Source organism: Malassezia vespertilionis, chromosome 2 (genome assembly GCF_029542925.1).
Source record: "Malassezia vespertilionis chromosome 2, complete sequence".
NCBI classification, from domain to species: Eukaryota; Fungi; Basidiomycota; class Malasseziomycetes; order Malasseziales; family Malasseziaceae; genus Malassezia; species Malassezia vespertilionis.
In genome coordinates, this window is record NC_079248.1 from 313,292 (window position 1) to 330,836 (window position 17,545).

General features: G+C 57.6%; 9 protein-coding genes across 9 annotated transcripts; 5 read left to right on the plus strand and 4 right to left on the minus strand.

Annotated features, from left to right (window-relative positions):
* Nucleotides 1-6: 6 nt before the first annotated feature.
* Nucleotides 7-7,080, minus strand: TOR1 (non-specific serine/threonine protein kinase; the record flags this gene model as incomplete). Its single annotated transcript, XM_056205813.1, has 3 exons — nt 7-6,933; nt 6,959-7,004; nt 7,031-7,080. 3 exons carry the CDS (start codon nt 7,078-7,080, stop codon nt 7-9), a joined length of 7,023 nt encoding a protein of 2,340 aa, XP_056061788.1.
* Nucleotides 7,081-7,663: 583 nt separating this feature from the next.
* MVES1_000960 (uncharacterized protein) lies at nt 7,664-9,995 on the plus strand (the record flags this gene model as incomplete). Its single annotated transcript, XM_056205814.1, has 6 exons — nt 7,664-7,714; nt 7,741-7,921; nt 7,948-8,128; nt 8,156-9,751; nt 9,777-9,876; nt 9,924-9,995. 6 exons carry the CDS (start codon nt 7,664-7,666, stop codon nt 9,993-9,995), a joined length of 2,181 nt encoding a protein of 726 aa, XP_056061789.1.
* A 59-nt stretch (nt 9,996-10,054) lies between these two features.
* Nucleotides 10,055-11,136, minus strand: MVES1_000961 (uncharacterized protein; the record flags this gene model as incomplete). Its single annotated transcript, XM_056205815.1, has 2 exons — nt 10,055-10,861; nt 10,888-11,136. The coding sequence occupies 2 exons, from the start codon at nt 11,134-11,136 to the stop codon at nt 10,055-10,057; spliced, it is 1,056 nt and encodes a 351-aa protein (XP_056061790.1).
* An 81-nt stretch (nt 11,137-11,217) lies between these two features.
* MVES1_000962 (uncharacterized protein) lies at nt 11,218-11,595 on the plus strand (the record flags this gene model as incomplete). Its single annotated transcript, XM_056205816.1, has 1 exon — nt 11,218-11,595. One exon carries the CDS (start codon nt 11,218-11,220, stop codon nt 11,593-11,595), a length of 378 nt encoding a protein of 125 aa, XP_056061791.1.
* A 1-nt stretch (nt 11,596) lies between these two features.
* On the minus strand, nt 11,597-12,605 carry NUC1 (nuclease; the record flags this gene model as incomplete). Its single annotated transcript, XM_056205817.1, has 2 exons — nt 11,597-11,736; nt 11,771-12,605. 2 exons carry the CDS (start codon nt 12,603-12,605, stop codon nt 11,597-11,599), a joined length of 975 nt encoding a protein of 324 aa, XP_056061792.1.
* A 172-nt stretch (nt 12,606-12,777) lies between these two features.
* On the plus strand, nt 12,778-14,125 carry CAR2 (ornithine aminotransferase; the record flags this gene model as incomplete). Its single annotated transcript, XM_056205818.1, has 2 exons — nt 12,778-12,866; nt 12,895-14,125. The coding sequence occupies 2 exons, from the start codon at nt 12,778-12,780 to the stop codon at nt 14,123-14,125; spliced, it is 1,320 nt and encodes a 439-aa protein (XP_056061793.1).
* Nucleotides 14,126-14,169: 44 nt separating this feature from the next.
* MVES1_000965 (uncharacterized protein) lies at nt 14,170-14,954 on the plus strand (the record flags this gene model as incomplete). The annotated part of the gene is made up of 3 exons (XM_056205819.1): nt 14,170-14,589; nt 14,619-14,789; nt 14,820-14,954. 3 exons carry the CDS (start codon nt 14,170-14,172, stop codon nt 14,952-14,954), a joined length of 726 nt encoding a protein of 241 aa, XP_056061794.1.
* A 723-nt stretch (nt 14,955-15,677) lies between these two features.
* On the plus strand, nt 15,678-16,328 carry NHP2 (snoRNA-binding protein; the record flags this gene model as incomplete). The annotated part of the gene is made up of 2 exons (XM_056205820.1): nt 15,678-16,006; nt 16,040-16,328. 2 exons carry the CDS (start codon nt 15,678-15,680, stop codon nt 16,326-16,328), a joined length of 618 nt encoding a protein of 205 aa, XP_056061795.1.
* A 26-nt stretch (nt 16,329-16,354) lies between these two features.
* Nucleotides 16,355-17,536, minus strand: MSW1 (tryptophan--tRNA ligase; the record flags this gene model as incomplete). The annotated part of the gene is made up of 1 exon (XM_056205821.1): nt 16,355-17,536. One exon carries the CDS (start codon nt 17,534-17,536, stop codon nt 16,355-16,357), a length of 1,182 nt encoding a protein of 393 aa, XP_056061796.1.
* Between the last annotated feature and the right edge of the window lie 9 nt (nt 17,537-17,545).

Below are 17,545 nucleotides of genomic sequence, written 5' to 3' on the forward strand. Positions count from 1 at the left end.
CACGGCCTACCAAAATGCGCACCATCCAATGAATGCGACACAGAGATTCTCCACTGCGGTCGCATCCTGGATCAGCCGCTCTACTTGTTCGCGCACGGTGAGCGTGAGGTTTGGGTTAAAGTCGCGCCCCGTCAACTTGTTCTGGATGCGCTGCACGACCTCGACCGCGCGCTGGTTCCTGGCTTCGCCTTCGATGCCTCGCACGGCGCCAGAAGCCTCGAGTTCGTGCTCGAGGGCGTCCGGCGCGCGCTGCTCGGCGTCGGCGTCTGTGACCAAGCGCCAGGAGATGAGTGGGTCGTGGACAAATGCCTCCAGCAAAGCGAGCACACTCTCGCGGTTATCGCGCAGCACACGCATCGTATTCTCCGAGGTAATTTTAAACGTGCCATTCACGCCGCCCACTTCCATGGCGTTGATGAGCATGCGCGTGAGGCGAAAAGGCACCTTTTCTGGGAATTTGGGCCGGTGGCACGCGATCTCGAAGCAGTCGCCAAAGTCGATGTGAATTACTTCGCCCGTCTTGCGGTCCATGAGCAAGTTGCTCGGGTGGCGATCGCCGAGGCCGAGAATGTAGCCAGCGATGGAGGATGTGGCGAGCGAGCGCATGTAGACCGTGCGCCGCTCGAGCCACGCCTCGGAGCTGCGCGACTTGAGCCAAAGGACGCGGTAGAGGTCCTGGCCCGGCGTATTGTCCAGCGCGTACTCGAACACCTCGACCTTTTGCATCACGGTCAGGTTGTCGTAGTCCGGCGCCATTTGAAGCATGAGCCTGTGCTCGATATTCAGAAGAATCTTGTGCTGCTCGCGGTACTCTTTGATGAGGATGTGCAGCGTGTCGCTATTAGCGACCCAGCCAAGCATGCCCGTGTTCGGCGAAAGAGGAATCACGGGAAATCTGCGCAAGCTCAATCGGCGCTTGTACGACTCGGTGTCGATGGAAAGCAGTGTGTTGACCAGGCCAAAGAGCTGCATCACACGCTCGTCCTGGCGCATATCCTCGTGTCCTTTGAGCAGGTACTGGTAGGTCTGCCCGTCGCTGCCGCGGACCTTGAGGCGGCGGGGACGCTGCTTGGAGGAAATCACGAGTACGATCGGCTCAAACTGCACGATGCGCACAATCGGCTGGCCACTCACGTAACTGCCTGGTATAGCAAGCTCCAAGTCGCGCAGCGCGAGCAGTTTAGGAGACACGTACTGGAGCGCGAGCTGCACCGAGTTGGACGCAGGGAGCTGCTTGGTGATCCGCTTGAAGACATGGTAGTACAAATCCCACGCCTGGTTCAAGTCGCCAATCTCGCTGTACTGTCGGTAGCGGCGCACATATTCGCGCGCCTCGTTCAAATCGCGGCCGTGCGTCTGCGCAAAGGAGGTCTCGCGCAATGTCTCGGGCCCTTTTTCGAGCAGGTCGTGCAGCGGACCGAGCGTCGCAAACATGCCCTCGATGTTGTGCTCGGTAAAGTAAAGGCGCGAGGCTTCCTCGAGGCCTTCGTGCCACATTTCGTGCCACAGAATCGCGATGCGGATCAGCTCGTTGCTCACCAGCAACGCCTGCTCGACCAACACAGGGCTGTGCTCGCGGATCGTCTCCATAATCCCCATCGCCGCTTGCATACGCACCGTACTCGGCGACTTTGTAGCAACCGTGAGGGGATAAACCAGCGCTTGGGGGTGCGCGAGGCCGACGTCGGCGAGCAGGTGGTGAATCAAGCGGCGCACACGCGCGCTTGGCGCGCTGATCCGCGCAATCATTTGCGGAATCACTTCGAGCCAGGTGTCTACGGTGACGGTGCTGAAGCCCTCGCTGACGGCCTCTGCGACGTGCTCCAAATGGCCAAACTTGAACCAGAGGGTCAGAAGACGCAGCGTGTCCTGCAGCGAGTTGCCGCTGGCAAGCGCAATCGAGCGGAAGAAGCCGTGGACGCTGGGTACAATCGCCGCGGCGACCTTGTGGAACGGAATCGCTTCGCCTTTGCGCTCGTGGTGCGTAATCACATCGAAATTGGCCAGCGCCCACGCGTGCCACGCCTTGTACCAGTCGCGGTCCAGCTCGGTAGCGCGCCTGTACGAGAGAATCACGTTGTAATCGTCGTCGACGACCCAGTCGTTGTTCATCGCGACTTGCCACTCGCCGAGCTTGAAGTAGCACCGCGCGAGCAGGCGCGCAAACTCGGCGAGGCGCGGCGCGGCGCGCATGTCTGGCATCAGCAAGTTCTGCTTCTCGTCGAGGCTTGCCATGCCGAGATCCTCGGCGAGGTTCTGTGTAAAGTCGCGCAGGTAGCTCAAACTTTCGCTGCGCGCGCCGCACGCCCACATGAACTTGAGGTGCGAATAGATCACCGCAGGGGGCGCTTTGGGGCCGAGCGACGCTTCCATCGTGCCGGCGTTCGCGTCGGGACCGAGCAGCGAGTTGAGCGTCTTTTCCGCAAGCACCATGCGCCCCGACTTGCGGCACAAATTCGCAAATTTGATCCATGTATCGGTGTCGTCTGCGGGCGTGAGAACAATGCTGCGCACGGACAAAATCCGCTGCCAGACTTCCACGTCGAGCTCGCAGCCCTGCAGACGCTTCATCCAAATCGCACGCATCGTCGCTTGGCGGTCTGGCTGGTCGGCATAGTCCTGCTTGTAGACGAGTGCTTCTTCAAGCTCGGACAGCATCTGGGTGCGGACCATGAGGTCGTATGCACGCCCGTAGCTCTCGCTGATGAGCGCGGTGAGCTCGCCGTCCAAAGCGTCGCGCGCGCGCGCAATAAGACGCTTGGTCTGGTGGCGCTGCGAGCGATGCACGGCAAGCACTGCACGGTAAAATGAGCGCTCGGAGGACTCGGGGCGCATCGCCGCGATGAACTCGTCCATCATATCCCACTGCCCAACCGACCACGCAGCAGCAGCGGCGAGCGGCGCCATCTGTCTGCGCCCGTCGCTCGCTGCCGTGGGCCATTTTTCCTGCACGAGCTCGGTAAGATGCTCCCATTCGCCGAGCGCGTGCAGGCACCGCATCTTGCCAAACACAATCTCGTGGTTGGTGGGCTCTTCTTTTGTGCGGCGGTCGTACGCGACGAGCGCGTCTTCCCAGCGGTGCAGCTTCTCGTACCACTCTTCGTGGTGCGTAATGTGCATGTGCTCGCGCGCGTAGGTCAGCGTGCCAAACGCTGCGTCTGACTGCTGCAGCTTGGTATTGATGTCGATGAGGAGCTCGACAATCTGCGGCGATGCATCGTTCATAAACTCGGCCTCTTTGTAGTGCAACGCTTTGGCATAGGAGTGAAACTTGTACGCGCGATCGCCGAGCAGCTGGATGCTGATTGGGAGCGCTTTGCCGTCGTGCTCCATAAACTCGGCAAGGTTGAGGAGTGCGTGGACGACCTGGTCGGGAATGTCTTGCGAGTCGAGTGCTGCTTCGATAGCGCGCATCAAGTTCTCTTGGTAGCTATCGTACAGGGTCACCCAGCACGAGACGAACGCAGCGTTGAAGAGCTCGAGCGCGAGCGGATGGTACACTTCTGCAAGGCTGCGGCACGCACGCAACGCGTGCGAGGGTGATTCGCGCATGCATTCCACGGCCATGCGCCGCAGCCATTCGCGCCAGTCCTGAGCGGTGGAGATGCGCGAGGTGTCCCACGCTGCTTTGAGGTGGTGCTGGTTCACCGCCATCTTGCCCGTCTCGCCCTGCGGCGCCTCCTCTGACTTGTCGAGCGCTTGCATGTCGGTTGGCAGCAGACTCACCGAGAGCTTCTCGCCGGCGGAAATGGCAGAGAGCACGGCGAGGTACCGCGCGTGGTGAATGCGCTGCTGGACGAGCGTCTTGTTCACGACCGAGGCAAACGTCGTGTAGGTCTGGCCCATGAGGAAGGCGAGGGCGGTAAGTGTGTCCATGGCGGGGTTACGGAGCTCGGTTGTGTTGGACTGGAGGATACGGATGAGAGGGTGGATCACCTGGGATGCGTGGTCCACAAAGTTGACCTTGCGCGAGAGCTGTCCGACGGTGAGGATCGCAGCGCGGCGCACGACAAGCGGTGCGTCCTGCCGCTCAAAGAGCGTCACTACGACGGGAAGGACGAGGTGGATGTACTCTTCCAAGTTCGACCCAAACACGCAAAACGCCTGGAGGATGCGCAAAAGCGTTGGCTGGCGCTTCAACGTCACTTCGCCTTCGAGGGTCTGCAAAAAGTTGGGCAGGAGCATGGGAAGGTACGCTTTGAACTCGCCTTCGAGGGCGCGTGCAATGGCCTCCATCAAGCCGACAATCGTGAGCTGGATACTCGAGTTGGGGTTCCAATCTTCTTGCACCAAGGCAAAGATGTCCTGCAAGTAGTTGCGTACGTGCTGCTTAATGATGGAAATCAGAATGGCAAACTGCTGGTAGTAAAACTCGGAGAGACCACCGCCGCAGCTGCGGATCACTTTGATGAATGCAGGAATGATTTGGGGAAGAAAAGCAACACACTTTAGCCCCTGCGTCTTGAACATGTACATGATTGCTTCAATCACCGCGTGGTGGTGTGCAGGGAGCGTGGGGTCCTGCAAAATGCGGATCAAGGCGTCGATCGCTACGTTTTGGTAGTACTCTTCGCTGCTGGTTCCAATGGCAGTGATCAGCTCAAATAAATCCGTCTGCTGCGGCGTCCCTGTGCTGGTGACAGCGACCGTGGCCGTCGCATCCGCATTGTTCTCCAAAAGCTTATGGCGGTAGGGATCAAGCGCACCGAGAATGCCCAGCACGCGGATCGTCTCGCGGCGCACCGGCGGCGACTGCTCCGTCTTGAGGATCTTCACGAGCCCGCCCAGGAGGCTGGGGTAGTGCAGGTATGGATTCACAACCGGGGCTGTATTGCTTGCAATGCGCCCCAGCGTCTTGAGCGCCGCGTCGCGCTTGGCAACCAAGGTATGCACAGGCGCACTGGAAAACTGGTTGACGGTGAGCGAGACAAGTTCGTCGACGTGCGGCGCAAGTTCCTCGCCGCCGACGCGCGCGAGCTCGCCGAGGCATTCCATGACGCACGCAGCCACGCCTGGATGTACGTCGTTTGCTTTCGGGAGGAGAACGACGAGAATGGTGGGCGCATAGCTTTTCACGAGGCGCTGTGAGGCTTTTACCACACCCGTCAAGAGCTTTGCGGACTCTTCCTTGAGCCGACTCGCGGTGGAGTACTCGAGGCCGGTAAGCAGCTGGACGAGCACCTTTCGCAACGAAGGCATCACATACGCGGGGTTGTGCTTTGCAAGACGCCCGAGGATCCCGATAGCAACTTCGCGCACGCTAAACTCCTCGTCGTTGAGCGCGATAAAGATGCTGCGAATGTACTCGGTTTGCGCCAAGTGCCGGTCAAAATGCTCGTCGAGGGCACTCAGGACCGTGTGGCGCAGTTCTGGGTCGGGGTCTGCGACGCCCACCGTGATTAGCTTGTCCAGCACGTCGTTGAAAATTTCCAAGGCGTGCATGCTCGTTTGGTAGCAGATGGGGTCGTTCACAAACATGTGCGCACACGTCACAGCGGCGGCTTTGCGCACCTCTTTCAGATCGAGTTCCAGATAGGGCAGCGTGCAGTTGCGCACAAACTCGTTGAGGATGTGGCCGTTGAATTCGAAGGTGCCGAGTGTCTGCAGCGCGGTGGTTATCGTCTCAACCGCCTTGGCGTCTGGATGCTGGTTGATGACAAAGGGCTGGACGCTGCGTCGCGGCACAGGCGCGCCCAGAGGGCGGTACGGCACGCCAGTCAAAATGTGCGAGAGCATGTTGAGCAGGCGGTCTTGCACGATAGGCAGCAGCGCCGGAATAGCGTGCACAATCTGCTTTAGCGCCGACACGAGCGCAGCGCTGAGTCCGCACGCAAACATCATATCCAGCATGTCGTGCACGTCGTGCTCAACGACAGCACCCACTGCGGTGGCAAGGTGGCCAACGCAAAAAAAGGTCGGCGCTTCCGGCGGCGCATTCTTCTTGCCTTTCATCGAGAGGCTCTCGCGCGCACAGACCATAATCGGACCGACATATGGTTTCATTTCTGCGCCCATGGCCGTGGCGACGAGGCCGATGGCCTCGAGCGTGTCGCTATACGCCTCCTTGGTCGACTTATCACGCTCGCGGCGCAGCTGCTCAATCAGCACGGCCATCACGGGTTTCAGGTACTCGTTGGCAAAGTACTGTGGGTCGTATGCGGCAAGCACAGGAATCAAATTCGTCACGGTGCGCTTCACCAGTGGATCGCGGTGCTTGTGCAGGCGGAGAATGAGCTCGCATGTGCGGTGCAGACGCGTCTTCATAAACGACCTGGAGTGGCGCAAGAGCTTTAGAATGGCGAGCAGGCTCCCGTGGATTGCATCGACACTCGTATCCTTCAATCCGCGCTCGGCCTCGTCGTACGTCGTCTCGTACGCCTGCGTTCCCATTTGCTTTTCGCGCTCCGAGATAATTTGGAAGCACGCACCGAGCGCCTCGGCCGCTGCCTCACGCACGGCGACTTTTGGATCGCGGAGTGCGACCCAAATATTGTCAATGACACGCATGACGTATACATGGAAGAGGTACGGCACGTTGCGCGCAATTTCTTTGACAATAAGTACCGCAGCGTAGCGCCCGTTTTCATTGTACTCGCCCTGGAGAAGGTCGAGCGCGCGGAGCACTTCGAACTCGATAAATTGGTCGCCCAGTGCGTGCCCGCCGTACTTGGCAATGCGGCCCAGGACTTTGGAGGCAGCGATCATCACGGGGGGGTCCGAACATGGGAGGTTGGGCTTCAGATACTGGTAGAAGCGGTACATGCGTGCACTGTTATCGTCGCTCTCCTGGCCGATAAAGTTCTCAATGGCGGTGATGCCGCCAAGCTTGCTTGCGGTGTGGACGCTGTGTGTGAGCTCGATGATGCGCCGGTTCAGCTCGTTGCTGAAGGCAAGGAGCCGCTCGCCTTTGAGCTCCGAGGACATGTATGCGGCCTATGGTTAGCGAGTAACGACGTACAAAGCTGCCGAGCTCTTTGCCGGCTTTCGTACGCACGACACGATCGCTGCCGTTAGTGGATGCGGTACGTACCGGCTCTTTAGATCCGTGAAAATACGCGAAAGTGTCTCAGATGGCTGCATTGACTGTGATAATACCACAGCAGAGCCGCTCATGCTCATGGGATATACCATCTCGGCTCACCCACGTTTTGGGCGCACCTACGATTCCCCAGGCAGGAAAGTACGGGTGGGCGTTGTGGCTCGAGCGAGTTTGGTGTAGGGCATGTTGGCAACCCTACTAGGGTAGGCTGACAAAAGGGGGGGGGGGGGGCGCGCGCCGTTTTCCTTCTCGTCACGGATCGCTGTATAGAAAAACGGATACGGGAAATACAGGTGAATGCGAGAGTGTCGGAAAGCGCGCGGCACGCACTGCGTGCACAAGCAAAGACAGGACTCTAGTCAGGATAGCGTGCACATGCCGCAACGTACACGTCAGTGTCTCCTGTTATATTCATCACACCGGCCGGCTCCATGGCCGAGTGGCTGAGGGAAATGCAGGAAAGAGCAACGGGAACCACATTACACATTACGTACGGCATGAATGCCTTTGCGTAAGAGTGGGGCCCTACATGGCGTACATACTATGATAGCGCTACGTAGCCCACCGCCGTATCTATCACGTGCTTGCGTGCGCACAGGCGCTGCAGCAAGTCTTAGACGCCCCATGACGCCTCCGTTTGTGTTTAGCGCAGCGCTTTCTGGGCACCAATCGGATGTAGGTTTTTAGCGCGCTTACTCCAGGTCCGCGCGCTCGCGTCCTATCGTACGCCGCAAGGCGTGACGCTGCTGCTCTCCGGCTCTCGCGATCAGACTGCGCGTTTATGGCTCCACCACCCAGACGGGTCCTTTACGAGCACGGTGATCGACAATGGCAACGGATTCGTGAATGCAGTTGCATTCTTTGAGGATATCGACGAGCAGCGTACGTCTCCATATTGCTGACCCTAGTATACGCGCTCGTCGCCGGGCAAGACGCGCTGATCAATGCGTATTCCATCACGCTCGGCGGCCGCATTGGCGCCGTAAAGCTCTCGAGTACGCCGCGGTTCACACTGGTCGGGCATGTTGACAATGTATGTGCACTGGGTGTGTTTGGGAGCGAGTACATTGCGAGCGGGAGCTGGGATGCGTACGTTGCCTGAAAAACTAACCACAGCACGGTCCGGATTTGGAAGAACTGGGAGTGCGTCGCGACGCTGGCAGGGCACGAGGCTGCGGTATGGAGTGTCCTGCCTATTGATGCCGACCGTGTCTTGTCGGCGTCCGCGGACAAGCGCGTGGTGCTATGGTCCATACGCCACGCAACGATGCTAGCCACATTTTCCGGCGCCAAGCATCCCGCGCGCGCGCTGGCAAGTGTAGGAGCGCAGACATTTGCGAGCAGCGGAAATGACGGCGAGATTCGGTACCACGCACTGAACAAGACGGACAGCGCGCCCAATGCCACCATTCCAGCACACACCAACTTTGTGTACTCGCTCGCGTCGCTGCCCAACGACGGCCTCGCGAGCAGCGGCGAGGACCACAGCGTGCGGATTTGGCGCGATACTTCGCTTGAGCAAGTCCTGACACTTCCGGCCATCTCTGTATGGTGTGTGTGCACGATGCCGAACGGCGATCTCGCGTGCGGAACAAGCGACGGGGTGGTCCGTGTTTTTTCGCGGGATGCTGCGCGAGCTGCTTCCGACGATGCACTGCGTGCTTTCAAAGCGGCTGTTGCGTCCCAGACATTTAGTCCGACCGAGGTAGATGCCACGACGCCCCGCGGCGAGCCTGCGATCCTCAGCCATCCAGGAAGAGAAGGCGAACTTGTGCTTGTGCAAAATGGTTCGCACGCTGCACTGCACCAGTGGAGCGCTGCCAACCAGGAGTGGGAACAGATCGGCCTTGTCACAGATACTGCCGGTGCAGCGCAGAAAAAGGTGCTCGACGGGAAAGAGTATGACTATGTGTTTGACGTGGACGTTGCAGACGACGCGCCGCCGCTCAAGCTTCCGTACAATGCAAATGAGAATGCGTACGAAGCTGCGAATAGGTTCCTCCAGGCCAATAACCTTCCTGCGAGCTACTTGGACGAGATTGTGGGCTTCCTTGAGAAGAATACCAAGGCGCTCGGCCTCGCCCCGCCGACAAGCGCCGATCCGTTCACGGGCGCGTCCAATTACAACATGGATGCAGCCGTGGATCCGCTCACTAGCAGCGACGGAATTCGCAGCGCCCAGCCGCAGCTGCGCACTTTTCCTCAAACGCAGTACCTTGCGTTTACGCAGACCAACATGCCTGCCGCGCGTGCCAAAATTGCGTCGCTCCAAGGCCCGGATGCGCCGCTATCGCCGCTTGCGCAGCGCGAGCTCGACGTACTGGTCGACGTGCTGGCACATCCAAGCGCAGAAGCGGTGGATGTACGTATTCTTACCCAGCTGCTCTCGTCATGGCCGCTTCCGAAGCGCTTTCCTCTCCTCGATCTCCTGCGCATTGCCGCGACGCATAAATGCACCGTGCCATTCTCCACCATTGCCGCGGATGCACTCGTGGGTGCTGCATGGGACAGCTTGGCACAAGCGTCCGATACAAAGGTCGCAGAGACGAATGCAATGCTCGCGCTCCGCACCTTGGCGAATGGATTTGTCGCGCCGGGCGGCCCTGACGCAGTGCAGGCCATGATGATGGAGACGCTGGCGACGATTCGCTACGCGCCCTGGCGAGTTTTGAACAAGCACGGCCGTATTGCGTTGGCGACCGTTGTGTACAAGTACGTGCGTTATTACTTACACCAGTTTTTCTGTGAATGCCGTGCAACTTCGAGGATTTGGCAATGCAGGGATGCTGCTCGACATGACCATCGAGCTGCTTTCCAACGAGGGCGATAGCGAAATGGTATACCGCACGCTGGTTGCGCTTGGCAATTTGCTTGCCTCGCCCAGCGCTTCTTCCCTTCCGCGCCCGCAGTGCAGCCAAGCGTTGGATCTTGCCGCGGCGTGCCCGTCCAAGATTGACGAAGCTAGGATTGGTGCAGTGTGCGCAGATCTTGCACAGCTACGACCCTACGTTACATCTATGTAGGCACAAAAGGCCTCCCATAGTCATCGACTCCCAAACGCTTTTGCCGAATCTTCCATGCAAGGCACAGTGCAAGGAGGACAAGCTGGAGAATGCCGGCGCAGACGTAGGCAAGGAACGAAGTCCAGTCTAAATCCTCGCGCAGCGTGAGCACATAGATGAACAAGAACGTGCCCGGTACTTGGATGCACATGGTCGCCAGGCTGAGGCTTTGCACGAGGCGCGTACGGACCGTGTACCAAATCTGCGGCAAGTACTGCAGCACGGCAAGAATCGCGGCGGCGAAACCGAGCACCGTGGCCCACTGCTTGATCTGGTACTTTGGTCGGCCGGGTATGAGCACAAATACAGACACCGCAAAGCACAAGTGAAACTGGAGCAGCGCAGCGACGGCGAGTGCTTTGGAAATACGCCACTCTGTCGAGGTACCGGCCAATCCAGAAATCTCATCCTCGCCTGGCAGGTGGTACTGCTCCAAAATCTGGCGCATTGCGTGCGGCAGGGCACGGTAGTTGCCTGCATGCCGTGCCAGATCTATATCTGCAGCGAGAGGCGTTGAGCCGTACGTCTGGTGGATGTGTGAATGGATGGTTTCCAGGTCGCTGTCGGAGCCGGACGAGTTGTCCTGCAGCGGGTCGTTCTCGTCCGGCGCCGTATCGCGGTTCCTGCGGTTCTTGCGCTGTGCGCGTGTTGCACTCACGGGGTAGTAGCACAGGTACATGCCAAACACGACGACAAACATGAGCCACTGGCTGCTGACTTGAATCACACCCATATACTGTTCGATGCATGCAATGCCAAGCTAGGGTAAGTAGGATATGGACGTACACCAGTGGAGCAGCACGTTGCGGTTGGGTACTCGAGCACAAATACATTAAACATGGCGCACGCGCTCGACGTCGCGCCGAGGAACAAGTACCATGGGGAAAGTCCTAGGGACGATCCAGCATAGTAAATGCGCAGGATCTGCGGCACGTACGACATGATAACGCCAAAGCACAAAAACATAGCGAGGGCAAACGTAGATGCGTCCGGCACATTGTCGCACTGCGGGGGCATCGGCGCGGGGACGTCCATGATCAGCGCGAGACGACACTGTCTGGGGCCTTGTTTCGTTTGGGATTTATCAGCGCCGAACGTGCGCACCAATTTTCCCTCATGCCCAAAACGCCGAAACGCTTTGCGGAGGAGGGTGGACTTTCCCACTTGCTCGCACTCTCACAGCAGGCCGTGGAGAAGAAGGACGCACAGTTTCAGAAGCGCATTGAGCGCCGGGAAGTAGTGCGTAACAGCCAAGAAAAGGCGCGCAAAGAGCGCGTACAACGCAAGGTAAAAACTAAGCAAGAGGCCAAAACGCCAACTAGGACTATGATGATGAATGCGCTGCGTGAGAAAGCGCGTGAGAAAGCGCGCACAAGGAAACTTGTACGGAAGCAAAAGCATGCGCCCGGCGGGCAGGACGCACAGAGCGCATTGCCGCGCTCGATCATCAAGTCGCAGCCACAGTCCACAAAGAAGCGTGTTTCCTTCGGGTAGTCTACGAAGCAAGCCGTTTATTGGCCTTGGTAAAGTCACGAACAATGATCTCGCACTGCACTGTATCGCAGAGCTTCTTGGAAGCGCTCTTGATCGCGGGGGAAAACAATGTCACGCCCGCGGCTCGTTCTACTGCATTGACTGCGCGGTAAATACCCCATAGGATTATACGTACCATCCATCTCAAAGCTGCGCAGCGGCGCAGAATTCGGAACCATACTATTTGGGATCACAAAAGCGCCTAGTGCTGTACTGCTCCCGAGTCCAATCTGGGCCAGCATGGACCCAGACGTGCCCTTGGGGCCGACGCCAAGAACGATTTTGGCAAAGTGCGTCGGCACCGAGACATTGGGCGGATTACCAATTACCTCGTACGACACGCGCCACTTGCCATCGGAGCCTTGCCGCGGGAGGTAAAGGGGAAGTGTGAACACGTACAGGTCGTCAAATTTGGCCGTGAGGCGGCGCACAAAGTCTTCCGTGTGCGCCCAATAGTCGCGATTCATGCCCTCGCCGACTTGCGGCGCAATGTTGCTCAGCAAAAACGTCTCGTTCATCGCCTCCTGGCTCGACTTCACGTCCGCAGCAGGCACCATATGGCCGCGGTCGTACCCAGACCGGAAGTAATCTGCATTTGTGGCGCGGAACTGGGGGGGTATGCGCATGTCTTCGGTGAACACGGAATTGGAGCGGTGCGCGCCATCCGCGCCGGGCTTGCGCGTAATCGATGCGGCCGTGAGGTGCTCTGCGCTCCATAGGGGATGTCGCAGACGGTTGTCGTACGAGTCGACAAACCCTTGCTGCCGTAACACGTTGGTAAGGCTGCCGGGCAGCCCTGTGATTGCCAGGGCATCCGACGTTCCTGGCGTGAGCGCGGGAGGCGCCGACGGAGCAGGCGCGTCTGCAGGTACCACAGAAATCTGCGACTGCTTGCGATTCAAAAGCGTCGCACTATATAGGCCAAGAACAAGACCACCGCCAAAAAGGCCGGCCTGTGTTGCGAGCGACATGCACGTCCTGGCGAAATCCACGCGCGTTGCTGGGCCAAGATCATGTGACAGCCCACGACGCGTCCCTGTCCCTGCGTGTCCAAGCACGAGGATGTCGGTACGGGAGCAGCTCGATGCGGTCCAGCAGAAACTAGGCACCATTGGACAGTCTTTCATATCTTCGGCATCATCTATGGGCCATGCGGCTGCGACAGCCTCGTCGCGCAAGCGCGTCACTTCCAACGAGGCCATTGCGTTGGAAGAGCAGTACAGCGCACATAAGTAGGTCTTGCCTCGCAGCTCACACCAGTTACCACTCATTTCCCGTCGTAGTGGATCGCGCAAAAGGTACGCGCGTATGGGATGCAGAGGGTCGTGAGTACCTTGATTTCCTCTCTGCATACTCTGCGGTGAACCAGGGCCACGGCCATCCTGCGATTGTCGGCGCGCTCATTGCCCAGTCGCAAAAACTTGCTTTGTCCTCGCGAGCGTTCTACAACTCTGTGTTCGGGCAGTATGCACAAAAGATTACCGAAATGCTCCAGTACGACATGGTGCTTCCTATGAATACCGGCGCAGAAGCAGTCGAGACCGCAATGAAGCTCGCGCGCAAGTGGGCCTACCAAAAAAAGGGCGTGCCGCAAGACCGCGCACGTATCTTGGGCGCAAGCGGCAACTTTCATGGGCGCACACTGGGTGCGATTAGTATGAGCACGGACCCTAGTAGCCGCGACGGATTTGGTCCTTTCGTCGACCGTATCGGCGCAGTACACGGCGACGTGTCCATCCGGTTCAACAATGTAGAGGACCTTGAAAAAGCGCTCCATACATTTGGTAAAGAGACGGCTGCTGTTATGCTTGAACCTATACAGGGCGAGGCCGGTATTGTTGTGCCGGACGACGACTATTTTCGTTGCGTAGCGGGCCTGTGCAAGAAACACAATGTGCTGCTTATCTGCGACGAGATCCAGACGGGGCTCGGTCGCACTGGGAAAATGATGTGCTACATGCACTACGGCATCCGCCCTGACATTGTGACTCTCGGAAAGGCGCTTAGTGGCGGTGTTTATCCCGTAAGTGCCGTTCTCGCGGACAAAGATGTTATGCTTTGCATCGCACCTGGCGAGCATGGCAGCACTTTTGGTGGAAACCCCCTTGCGTGTGCCGTCGCCATGGCCGCGCTCGATGTGCTGGTCAACGAGGAGCTCCCAGGACGTGCGGAGCGTATGGGAGAAGTGATGCGTGAGAAGCTTAAGCAGATCAAGAACCCGCTCCTCGCCGAGGTCCGCGGTAAAGGCCTCATGAATGCGATTGTGATTGACGAGTCCAAGAGCAGTAAGAAACGCACCGCGTGGGATCTTTGCCTGCTTCTCAAAAATCACGGCATTCTCGCGAAGCCGACGCACCAAAATATCATCCGCCTTACTCCCCCGCTCGTCATCACCGAGGAGGAGCTCGAGCGCGGTGTACAGGCAATTCGCACGTCCCTCGACCTGCTAGACCAGGTGGAGGACATCCCAGGCGCGGCGTCTGCTGAGTAATACACAACGCAGTCCGTGTGCTGGTTTCTCACCACGCGTCGTTCATGGCTGGGGACGACAAAAAAGTAGACTTCGATCCTTCAACAGGGCGCACTGTGTCCCATAAACGTGTAAACCAACCATATCTTACACACCAACGCTGGTTAGCAGCGCAAAGGCGCCTGGAAGCACGGGCAAAGGCGCGCGTCGAAGGCCGCAAACTACCGCCTTCGGAGTTCGACGACGAGGATGCATCGACGGAGCACCACCAGATATGGGGCAATATGCTGCTTACCTCTTTGTTTTTTGCTTTCATGGCGGTGGTAATTGCGCTGTCCGCGGGTCTATTTGTCCAAGGGGATCCTTTGTGGGGCTACCGCGGCAAATGGACGAATGTACGGACGTACCTGCGTGTGCCGCAACAGGAATTCACCCCCGATACACTTGCCCACTTTGATGGCACGGACCCAAAGCGGCCCATCTTGGTATGTTTGGTAAGGCCGCTAATATACAGATTTCGGTCAAGGGCGCCGTGTTTGACGTGTCCAAAGGGAGGCTCTATTACGGGCCGGGCGGCCCGTATCATGTATTTGCAGGGCGCGATGCATCCCGTGCTTTCGTGACAGGGTGTTTCCAAACGCACAAGACGCACGATACGCGAGGCTTGACCGAGCAGGAGCTCCAGGTGCGTAGCGCGTCATGCAACTGACGATAGTCGCTGGACGGATGGTACAAGTACTATATGAACCACCACACCTACTACCAGGTGGGGCAAGTGAAGCTCCCACCGATCGACCCAGCGTCGGCATTGCCGGAGCCATGCCATAATTTACAAAAGCCAGGAATGTAGATACACAATGTACATCGATTCGTTACACATAGCTACAGTATTGCTAAAGGCGTCAGTACATGAACGGAAAGAAGAGAGAGTGATTCAGCGCAGTGCCCGGAAGTAATTGGGTTTGTCGGGCCTTTTCGCCAGCGGCAGAGCCGTACGCAGACCGTCGTGAAAATACTCATCATACATCGCAGATGAAAAAGACACTTACCAATAGCATTATAATACACTGGTCGTCAGCACTGTCCAAGCAAAAAAAAAAGCGCTCCGGAGCTCATAAAACAGCCTTTAAATTATCCTCACTACGGATACCGGGTTGCGGCCCAGTATCCTCGGACGGTAATTTCCAGCAACCGAATATCGGTTGAAGATAATCATAGCAAGAGCAGGTAGGAGAGAATTGACACTTACAAGAATGGGGCATATGCATGCACATTTCGCACACTGCATGTTAATAAAGTCCAAGAACGGCAAGAGATCAGGCAACAAGGGTTATCGCGAAACGACATAAAGCCACCGCGAGACTCTAGTTTGTATTGTTGACAACATCATGATGCCGCAAAAAAGTAGAAGTACTAACCTCTCGCAGGTGCGGCATTGGCCACAAGCGCGCAGCTTGTGGGACAATGCCGTAAAGGAAGAAGAGAAAACTGCGTGCCCGTGCTGGTCATCTATTTTTTCGGCCGAAAGAGGAATCTCTGCTGTCGGCTCTGCTGCATCGTTCTGTCGATCGTCATGGCTGCGGACGAAGTGAAGTCGAAGAAGGTTGACAGTCCCGCAAAGAAGGACAAGAAAGACAAGAAAGACAAGAAGGAAAAGAAGGAAAAGAAGGAAAAAAAGAGCGAGCTGAGCAATGAAGAGATCGCTGATGTTTCGATGGACGTGACCCGGGAAGAAGCAGCAGAGGCAGATGCATACCTGCTGAGCCCAATTGCATCTCCCCTTGCATCTGAGCATTTGGCAAAGAAGGTATTTAAGACCGTCAAGAAGGCGTCCAAATCGCGCGGCCACGTGAAGCGCGGCGTGAAGGAAGTAGTCAAGGCAATCCGCAAAGGCGAGAAAGGGTACGTTGCGATTTGTGTGTGCTAACCAGCCAGTGTCGTTGTGCTTGCAGGCGATATTTCTCCCATCGATATCATGTCCGCGATTCCAGTGCTGTGCGAGGATACAAAGAACCCCTACGTGTACGTCGCATCGAAAGACCAGCTCGGCAACGCTTCTAGCACCAAGCGCCCGACTAGCTGCGTGATGATTGTTCCTGGAGGTGGCAAGAAGGCGATTGAACGAGGCGAGACCAAGGTCAATGAAAACTACCAGGAGGAATACAGCTACCTGCACAAGGAGGCGTCGCGCCTCGTCGCAGATCTGCTCTTGTCCATCGGCTAATGTAACATAGTGTTTCAGTACGAAGCCTATAGGGTTTCTTTTTGCAATCCAAGCATGGTACGGACTTGGCTGATGGTCGTATGTGCGCGTTCTCGCGCACGCTCTGCCCCCCTTTTTTCAATAGTTGCAAGGTACGTTGGGTCCTGCAGCAGGTCATGGTACCGCTCCTGGATCGGGCGCAGCGCTTCAATAAGACTCTCACTAAGAATGGCCTTTAGTTTTGCGCCGGATCCGCCCGTGGCTGTGTGAAGCGTTTCGGCAAGTCGTGCGGGATCGGTATCCAGCACTGTAGTGCCGAGCTCCCTGCGCAAAGTCCCGCCATCCAGCGCCGATAGAATATTGATTAGGTTGCTCACGCCCGGTCGCGCCTCTGGATCGTACGATAAAAAGCGGTCCGCATCCGTGACAGCACGCCGCACTTTGGCTTGGATATTTTTGGGCGAGTCGGTGAGAAGGATACGTGAGTTGGCGTCCGGTGCAGATTTGGACATTTTCACCGCGGGGTTCCGCAGCGACAAGATTTTTTTTGAAGGCGTGTGCAGTGTGCTCGGCGTTGGAAAGTAGCGTTTTTTGACCATGCGGTTAAACCCCTCGGCAATATCGCGTGTAAGCTCCAAGTGCTGCGCCTGATCCTCACCGACAGGAACATGCGTGGGGTGGTATAAAAGGATATCTGCCGCCTGCAAAACAGGGTACGCAAACAGTCCTAGCTGCAGTTGCGACGCTTGGACATGGTCCGTGTTGCCGCCGTTGTGCAGGGTCGCGAGCTTCGATTTCCATGTCGTCATCCGCTCGAGCCGGCCAAACGACGTGATACACGCAAAGTACCACATAAGCTCTGCATGCTCGGGCACGGCGTCTTGCTGAAACAAGGTGCACCGCAGCGGATCGACGCCGATGGCCAGCAATGCAGCCATGAGATTCTGGCGGTCCGCAAAAAGTGTTTTGGGATTTTGCGGGACGGTAAGAGCATGTAGCCCAACAATGAAAAAGTAGAGCTCATCCTGCGGCTGGGCTGTGTTTTGCAGCTCAACCCAGCTCTTGAGAGCGCCGAGGTAATTCCCAAGGTGCGGCACGCCCGTGGGCTGAATCCCAGACACAATCACACGCTTCTCTGCCAGAGCGGTGTGCTGCATCCGAAATATGGTTTGGGCACGCCCGTACGTCGACAAGCATTGCACAGAATGCAGGCGCGCGCGGCGCAGCATGTCGGAGAG